This window comes from Copadichromis virginalis, linkage group LG15, assembly GCF_057382275.1.
Source record: "Copadichromis virginalis isolate Kocher_CV1m ecotype Utaka linkage group LG15, C_Virginalis_male_GT1.1, whole genome shotgun sequence".
NCBI classification, from domain to species: domain Eukaryota; kingdom Metazoa; phylum Chordata; class Actinopteri; order Cichliformes; family Cichlidae; genus Copadichromis; species Copadichromis virginalis.
In genome coordinates, this window is record NC_140632.1 from 8,214,891 (window position 1) to 8,224,002 (window position 9,112).

At 43.0% G+C, this 9,112-nt stretch overlaps 1 protein-coding gene across 2 annotated transcripts; it reads right to left on the reverse strand.

The window, feature by feature from the left end:
• Positions 1 to 377: 377 nt before the first annotated feature.
• Positions 378 to 8,616, reverse strand: myb (MYB proto-oncogene, transcription factor). 2 transcript variants are annotated; one of them, XM_085431670.1, is made up of 15 exons: positions 8,507 to 8,616; positions 6,645 to 6,762; positions 6,443 to 6,514; positions 6,255 to 6,347; positions 5,338 to 5,558; positions 4,667 to 4,895; positions 4,527 to 4,580; positions 4,329 to 4,433; positions 3,666 to 3,920; positions 3,121 to 3,209; positions 2,900 to 3,014; positions 2,690 to 2,785; positions 2,270 to 2,368; positions 2,025 to 2,108; positions 378 to 1,936 (listed from the first exon to the last, which is right to left on the reverse strand). In XM_085431670.1, exons 1-15 carry the CDS (start codon positions 8,527 to 8,529, stop codon positions 1,826 to 1,828), a joined length of 1,764 nt encoding a protein of 587 aa, XP_085287796.1. In that variant the 5' UTR covers positions 8,530 to 8,616; the 3' UTR covers positions 378 to 1,825. The 2 variants fall into 2 exon arrangements, with proteins under 2 accessions (XP_085287796.1, XP_085287795.1); XM_085431669.1 differs by having other exon boundaries at positions 378 to 1,939.
• Between the last annotated feature and the right edge of the window lie 496 nt (positions 8,617 to 9,112).

Consider the following 9,112-nt stretch of genomic DNA (forward strand, 5'->3'; position numbering starts at 1 on the left):
GAGAAGGTTTTATGATATGATATGGTCCACACAATTTTATGACAACAAACCTTTGTATCAGTTTATGTGTGCGCAAAAGCGAGGGCTATTTGAATACTATAATCCGTAGAGGAATTTGAATACTAGAGATAGATTACACTTTGGAGAGGGTAAATAGTTCATTCAGTTTAAAAGGCAATAATTACTCTACATAATGGTGCGGCTATTTGGAGTGCTATTTACACTGAGAACGTAGGCTTCTTGGGCTGAACTTCGCACTTTACAGCTTAAATATATGAAAATGTTATTTCCATATATTTTTGTCCACGAGTAGCTGCGTTTGAACTGCTATCAACTTTAGTACGCTGAACGTCAGAGATTAAACACTGAACACAAGGTTGTTATAAAAACAGCACACTTTATTGAGTAGGCAGTCAAAAGTAGAAGTATAAAAACTTGGCATGTGTAAATGCTTTTACAAAAAGTGTGCTAAGTGTTTGACACGAGTTACTGCAGTTTCGTTAAAGGACACAAAATGCTTGTTGAGTGTACTTTTACAACAGTGTAAATCCACCAGAAGAAATGTTTATTTCTTTCTCTTTTTTAAAAAAAATGGGATTTTGGCTGTAGCATTAATATCAGTGTTTGCTACTCTCACAGTTTTAAGGAGAATATAAAATTCAAGTGCAGCTTGGTCTTACTCTTACTGGGTGAAGCTCAGGTTTCAAATATAAATGCATTTCAGATTTTCAAATGTATAAATAAATTCTCTCTCTTTCTGTAGATATATATATATATATGTATCTAAATTCTAAGAATTGCTTGTTCATTGAATGTTTTCCCGGTTGGGGGGGATACTGTGAAGGCCAGAAATAAATCAAAAAAACTTGAAATGAAAACTCAATTCCTATGAAATAAAGGCGCCGATGTGGTTGTCAGGTAATACTAAAAAGGCTGGCCCCTTTCTGTTGTATAAAAAAAGTATAAAAATTGTAGTTGCATAGTGGTACGAGAACAGACCGAGCAGTCCTTGTTCAGCAGTGGAGTGTTTACATGAGGTGGCAAAGACCAAACACTTGAAATTCTCAGTAGACCCATTAAAAACCCCTTAATAATTTAAAAAAAAGGACAAAAAAAGGTAAAAAAAAACCAAAAACCAAAAACCAAAAAAAACCAAAATAAAAACAGAGGTCAGTTAGAAAATAATCATTATGACTTTGGATGTACGATAATGCTAAAAGGGCTTAAATACTCTGAAATACAACACTGCTCCATTGGCCAATTGTAAAACAACAGCAACAAAGTCATAATGTAAAAAAAAAAATCAATAAATTAATGAGCTTGTTCTTTATATTACTATCAACATGTGTAATTAATAATACAGCCCAAGGCATACATGGTCACCATTTCCCCGTTTGTAATACAATAAAACCAAAGAAAATTTTAAAAATTTAAAAACTTTAAAAAAGTCACCCCCCCTCCCCCCTTAAAAAAAGTCTTTGGTTGGTACAAATCCAACAAATGTAAGTGTGAAAAAATCAGTGGCATATAGCCTCTCCCAATGACTGTACCACCGCAAATATGTATCCGCCCGTCTGTTCCACAAGTGTAGGTGAAAGCGAAAACTCTTTGAGTTTTGAACCCAGTGATGCCGTAAACGCCTGTGTTCCAGAAGTAAACAAGTAAACATCTGCTTGATCCATCCATTGCTCCAACCATTTTCTACTGCTTCAACTGGGGGGGCTAAACACCTTAGCCTGGTTGAGCTAAGGGCTTTTTTTCTCTTTCTTTTTTTAAACTCCAGTGCAGGAAAAGTTGATGTGTTTGGATCAGCATTTATCTCAGTCTATATCATCAGTGTCCTTGAAGGGAACGCACTCAAGAACTTGTGTTCCGAGGCCAGTATGTGCTCCTCTGTTTTCCCGGAGGCCAACAGATCCCAGGAACCCAGCTGTTGCTGCTGTAAGAAAAAAACAGAAGATGATGAGTTTTTATGTTAACATGCAAAGCTATTTTATAAATTTATGAGTTAATTACACACACACCTGTAGTGGGTTATTCAGGCTTCTGTGAGGGAGCTGGTAGATTTTGTGTCCGTCTTCGTTCAAGAGTGAGCTTGTAAGTAGGTCCTGAAAGAAAAATGCAACAACACTTGTTAACAACACAATAATTACAGTACAATGACTGAAAAGGATCTTAGGGTTGATCCTGTGCGTACTCATTGATGGACTCACATAAACAAAACAAAAACACATAAGGAGGTCTGACTTAAGGTCAAATGTCAACTTACCGATACTTCCTGAGCTGGGCGACTGGGGGAGAAGAGCTGCCTGTTAAGTTCTTGCCCTGCCCACTGCATGCAGTGGCCCCTCTTGCATGGGAGCTCGACCTAGGACCCCCGGAAAAAAACACAACACGGTCATTTAAAACCCCACATTTTCCTCTTTTTGTAACCAAGTCACACAAGCTCGCTTGCAAAAATTAACCTCAAGCTATTCTTTAAGCTGACGTCAAACGTGTTGCAAAATGTAACTAAAAAACAAAAACACAACACGTTTGTCACCGCAACATGCAAATGGTTGAGTTTGATATTTCACCCCTGTCTGCTATTTTCTTAAGATACAAAATAACACTTCTTATGTCAGTCTCACATCATATGCGCATGCTTTTTTTTGCATATCTGTACATGCATATGTAGGGTGGAAAGTACCTCTTGCTTTATCTTCTTAAATGGAGGATGCTTAATGGCATCTTCCACTGGCTCCTGCTTGATGGACCCAACCATCTGCTGCCCCAAAGTGGTGTTCTGGAAACAACACAAACCTCCGAGTGAGTCCCAAGGACAATGCAGTGTGCAAAGCAGCAGTTTGCATGTCAAATTAAGCACCGAGGGATATATACACACATTAAAGTCTCTCACCATTAGTTTAACGGGGCCATATTTGATCTCCTGATGGGTCGAGGCTGATCTCAAAGGCGTGGGTGTACGTGGGGTTGACTCCAGAATTGACTCACACATATTAGGCGTCATGAGCCTGAGGAGAGAGGAAAGAAAAAGCGCAAAAAAACAGCTGTTAAAAAAGGCTCATATAACAATAACAGGTTTGCATAATAAAAGTGATGAGAACAAAAGCTTCTTACAATTCATTATCATTTAGGAGGCTTGCAGGCACAGGCGAGTTAAAGGGTAGATTGTCTGAGTGTTCTGGGCTCACTGGCTGGTTGAGGAACTGTGAAATAAAAAGGAAGAAAACATTAAATTAAAGACCCCTGACAAGGCTTTGACAACCAGGCAGCTCGTGTAGCACGCTAAGCTAAGCTAAACAATGGGACAAACACTAGTTTTGTGTGGTGACTGTGTAAGCACGGGTCATGTGACCTGTGAGGGTGAACAGAGTAGATTTGTGACTTCACATGGGTTGGCATTCGACATGAAACCAGTCAATGATTCTTTAGCAGTTGTTGAGCACCGATTGGGCAAGACCCTGTCTGCTTTAAGAGTGCTACTTTCCAAGAACCCACTGCTAACAGGCTCTGGGAAAAGGGTGGGAAATTCTGGGTCAAGGCCCGCTATTATATCTGTGTTTCTAATTTATAGGGCATCTTCTTCAGCTGGTTCCAGTTGATCACGACAGACAAAAATAAAAACATAATATAGCACGACACAGTGTAAGGAAGATACTTACTGAGTCAATCATGGATTCCATTATCCCTGGCATTGGATTTGAGAATGCAGGACTGTTGTGGGGACTGTTGTTGTTGCTGTTGTTGCCGTTAATGCCTTCGACGGGTGTTGTGGGGGCGCTGTCCTCAGCTGAGCTGCTCTGGTCAAGAGACAGTTCATGGCTGGCTGCCTGGTGATGAGGTAAAGGCAGAGCAGCACCTTCTGAGCTGTTGGACATGGAGCTCTGGTTGGTCCAGTTTTGATAGAACGAACAAATCTGGAGAGAGGAAAAAAATGTTACAGACTGGAAAAGAATAATCACCTGAAAACACAAAAGCACAGAGGAGCGAGTGCAAAGGAAGCACAGATATAAGAAGCGCAGGGAACGCTCAGCCGTGATCAAATGAGAAGGGGAACTTTAATGTAAAGGCCGACAGAAGAAGTGTTGAGTAGAGAATTGCACAAGGGGTCATGCAAACCCAAAAGAAATGGTGATAAGATCCTATTGCATCACTTTTTGCAGAAACAGACCACCCAGATGTTTCCTCCTCCTCATGCACACACAAAAAACACAAGTCCAACCACTGTCCTTAAAGCCAGGGTCAAAAAAACCAAAAAACACATAAATTGTGCTGTCACATGTTTCACCCTCCTGAATCCAGACACAGATCCGAGTGTGACTCACCGGTAGTGACGGCTGGCCCCTCAGTTCATTTTCTGTTGACATGAGCAGCATTTCGATCTCTTTCACCCTCTTCTCCTTCTCAGGGTCCTCCTCGTTATAGTGTCTCTGAAAGAGCAGAAGAAATGCGTGAGCACCAATTCAATCCAAACAACTCATCTACCCCATCTTTCGATCGCCGCTCAGGTTTGCGATTCTTACCTGGACTTGGGGAATGTTGAGTATGTTCATATTGAATGAGAGGGTGGAGTGCACCTGTTACAGAGAAAGAAGCAGACGTTAATAAATGCAAGATCTTGCGGGCGGAGATCTGCCTAAATTCTGGTTTAAAGCCCACTTACTCTACGTGCGTCAGACAGGTAGGTGGCGTAGCTGAGCGGCAAATTGGAAGTCAGCTGCGTGTGACCGGGCTGTTGGGGAAAGCACATGATCTGATTGTTGGTCTTCACGTAAGTGCGGCTGGCGGGGAGCGAGGGGCTGCTGTTCTTGGCTGTGTTCTGAAGGTAGCCCTCCTGTTCCACCTTTCTCCTCATGGTGGAGTTCCAGTGGTTCTTTATAGCGTTGTCGGTCCTGCGGGTCATAAGGGACATGTGTTAACTTAAAGGGGATGTGACATCCTCTAGCTGCACACAGCAGCTTTATCAATGCAGGCGCACGCACACGCTGAGGGAGATAGGAAAAGTCTCAGTCACACACATACACGCATATTTAAAAATGTGCGCAATTGATAAGGTTATCAGTGCAAAGCAATTACAATAACCACATATTTATCTGTGTTTTCTCTTCTGTCATTCTACACCTTCCCCCCACGTCCTAACTTAGCCTTTTAACCTTTCTTTCCCAGCTTGCGTTCTATGTCCACAACTCCATTTTCTCTCATGCTCACTTTTATTGGCGTGCCCTCCCCTCCATTTCAGCCTCTTAACCGCAACATTGCGCAGCTAACCAACAAGGTTTCAGTGATTCATCTAGCTTCTCCTTTTCTGCCTCTTCTTCCCTCTCTCCACCTCACCTGCCAGGGAGCAGCTTAGCGATTTCTGCCCAGCGATTGCCCAGCTTCTCATGCGCCTGGTAGATTATTCTGTCTTCCTCCTCCGTCCAGGAAGTCTTCTTAACCTCTGGGTTCAGGTGGTTGTGCCAGCGCTCGCGGCACTGCTTGCCAATTCGCCCCTTCAGGTGCTTGGCGATCACTGACCAGCGTTTGGCGCCGTATTTCTGGACCAGCTCGATCACCTGGGGATTTTTAGGGTTGTGAGGGGTGAGAGAAAGAGGAAAGGCAAGAGAGGAGGAGGAGGAGGGAGAGTGTTGAAAAGGAAGAAGTGAATGGTAGTAGAGGAGCATGGGGAAAGAGGAAGGAAGGAGTAATAACAGGGAGGGGAGGGAGAAGTAGAGTGGTACAGAGATATGAAAACAGGAGGGAGAGAAGAAATAAAAAAAATTATTATCCATAAAAATCTCAGAAGTTTTACTAAATGCACTGCTTTTCCTTCCTCCTTCTCTCTCTTTCTTGATCTTTCGCTAGTGTAGCTGATTGAGAACACCTGCTGGTGAGCAGTGAGGGAGTTTCCATTGGAACATTAGCCACTCTGCTAATCATTACAGTGGCATCTGGGTGGAAATATAACTCCTAAACGTGTTATATGTTGTGTAAGGGTGAGTAAAAGTGTGCAACCACAGTTCAGGAGTTGCTACAGAGAAGTTGCTTTAAACACAGGAACACAAAGTAATTGTTGATCTCAGTGGTATCCAGTTAGTATAAAGCCCACTCTAACAATTACACTGTAAGGTCACCACTAATGGCTGTTATAACATAACACACGGCTAAAGTACACTACAAACTCTACATGCAAGTTAATCTTGCATTTATATTTACAGTTTTCCATGCCACCCTCCCCCCCAAAACCCCACAAAAATACAGTGTGCTCTTACCCTCTGGTCCTCCTCTTTGGTCCACGGTCCTTTAATGAGTTCTGGGTTGAGAACCTTCTGCCACCTGTGTTGGCACTGCACATCTGTACGGTTCTGTGTAGAGAGAAAAACAAAATACAGTTTGTTATCATCTCCACACAATGGGAAGTTGCACGCAGACAAATCAGGGCCTCATGCCTGCTACTTACAGTTAATAGGCTTGCAATTACTTTCCAGTCTTCTGCTCCATGATGTTCAACAAGTTTCTTCAACTTCTCATCCTGAAAAAAGAGAGTACATTTTTAAAAAATATGTCACTAATATTTAGTATTGAACAGCAGAATTTGAACTGTATTGACGTGTGTGTGTGTGTGTGTGTGTGTGTGTGTGTGTGTGTGTGTGTGTGTATACCTCTTCTCGTGTCCAGCGTGTCTTGCCGAGCTGGCGTTTCCCAGGCTTGGGCAATGATCCATCATAATCATGTTCATACATCTCAGTCTCCTCCTCGTCATCCTCACTGCTGTACAGACTGCAGACACACACACACACACACACACACACACAGAGGGCAACATTTTAAAAAGAGGTGGAGTCTGCGTGGAAAAAGAAGAGTGTAGGATAATAGACAGAAGAATAATAGGACAATAAGTACTTTACTTGTTCTAAACTACTCCCTATTAATCTCTTTATGAGGTGCATTAAAAAAAACTCAGCCCTCTCTTTTAGTCACTCGCTTAACTCCAACACAGAGAGAAAACCAGTCATTCTTGAAGGTTTGGCTGCAGGCTTTTAGCCAAGACACCCACAGGGGGTGTGCATGTATGAGAGTGTGTGTGTGTGTGTGTGTGTGTGTGTGTGTGTGTGTGTGTGTGTGTGTGTGTGTGTGTGTGTGTGTGTGTGTAAGAGAGAGAGAGGGGTGGGAGGACGAACAGGTTCCAGTGTTTTTAGTTTCCACAGATACCTGGATTGGCACATGCGATCATAATTTTGTGACCCTGGCGTGTTCAAACTTGCACAGGGCATTGTACAGCACAGCCATGCACACACGGAAACACACGCACACGTGCACACAGAGTTCACGTTCGCGCGCGCGCGCGCACACACACACACACACACACCATGTGGTCAACTAATCAGAATGCGGGACAGGTAGATAGTTGTGCTGTCATACAGTACAACAGGTGAAGAGGAACCCCACTATGTGTGTACGTGCGTGTGTGTGCATGCGTACAGAAGGATATTTACACGCCATAATCTTCCTTATTTTCCTTTTGCCCAAATGCGTGACTACTACTCGCAGAGGCGAGCAAATAAACAACTTCTCTCAAATTTATCCAACAGCCTCTGCGTTTCAGCGCAAATGAGATAATTAGCGTGAAACAAACAAAAAAGCAAGCAAACAATAGAAGATGATTACAGCGCTCTCAAGAAGAACGATTAATCAGCTGGATCGGCTCTTCGTGAAAAGAAGCGATAATTACTTTTAAACCAATCAAATTAACTCCGGGTGCAGTTTCTTCTAATTACAATGAGGACAAAACGAGATAAAAACACGTCTGTAAACGGAGGTAAACGGTGACTTTTTTGTGTGTATGTGCAAAGAAGATCCTCAAAAAGGATCCCTGACATCTCAAACATGAGATTCGCGCACAAGACCTAATGTGTGTAATTTAAGGGAGAAAAATAGCATTGGGTCTCCGCGGAAGAAGTGCGCGTGGAGTACAATGTTAGAGCGCAGGTTTCCAAAATAATATCCATCGCTCCTCGCGCTCGGTCGGAGATGCTGGAAAGCAGTCGTGTGTGTAGCGTGTGCAAGTTTTCATCGAAAAGAGCCGAAATCGGTGGCAGATGAACTGCTTTGCAGCCTGTTTTTACTATCCGCGAGTTAAGACACGCCGAAGCGTGCACGGCACAGCACTGTCAAAGCCGAGCGATGACCAGCCACCTGTCATTGGCGCGAGCGCTCCACAGCTCCAACTGGAGAAAAGTAAAGGGCTCGCGCATAGTACAGGCTGACCACACACATATATATATGTATATGATGTATATATGAAGTAAAACATATATCAATATATCAATATATCAATATATATATATAAATATAAACACACACGCGCGAGCTAGGGCAAGAGGATGCACTCTTCGCACTTACTTCACGCCGTATCCAAGTGAAATAATGCCTCACGAGAAAACTACAATAATAGCTGCGAGTCTTTGAGAGACAGAAATGAAAGCTTTAAAGCTGCCAAAGTCGTTGCTCGTGTTTCTCTTACCTGCTTCTGGACCGCCGAATCATGCTTAAAGTCTGCTGACGGTGTTTGGTGAACGCGGTAAGCACCTAGCCGACAGACAGCACTGACTTGCTCTCGCTCCTCACTTTCAGCTTCACTTTTAAAACGCGACCGCTGCTTCTACGGACCCGCCCCTTCCCGCCCCTTGTGCTCGCCCTTCACCAATACGCCGCGCCTCCAGTCTGTATTTGGCGCCTCTCGGTCGTGGCCTGAGGCTGTGGACCCCCAGGCGTTTCTTCAAGACAATTTCTCTGTCTACAGTTTTTAGCAAGTCCGAGTTTTAATGGACAAGCAGATGCCGCCTATAAGAAAATGTGATGTTTCTCGTAGATATATCCTGAAAGCATGTTGAGTTTTGCAGTGAGAGACCCCTTACTATCAAAACCACAACTGGCTTTAGTAGACACCATTAAAACATAAAATTAGATAAAATACATGCTAAGCTAACTGGTCACATTCACTCTATTTATTAGGACAAATTAAATACATTGGATTTAGGTCTGACCCTATTAATGGTGTATGTGACAGGTTTCCTTTCCTTTCAGGGGGATATGAAAGTCAGAATAAATTACAATACAGCCACAAGAC

Bases quoted from the DNA above. Each gene is read 5' to 3' on its own strand.
- myb (XM_085431669.1), bottom strand. From the start codon at position 8,529: ATGATTCGGCGGTCCAGAAGCAG. The intron at 3,015-3,120 runs GTAAGAAGCTTT...CTCTCTCCTCAG, and splicing joins CTCCTAAATGATAATGAATT to GCTCATGACGCCTAATATGT. The intron at 2,369-2,689 runs GTACTTTCCACC...CGGGGGTCCTAG, and splicing joins TTAAGAAGATAAAGCAAGAG to GTCGAGCTCCCATGCAAGAG.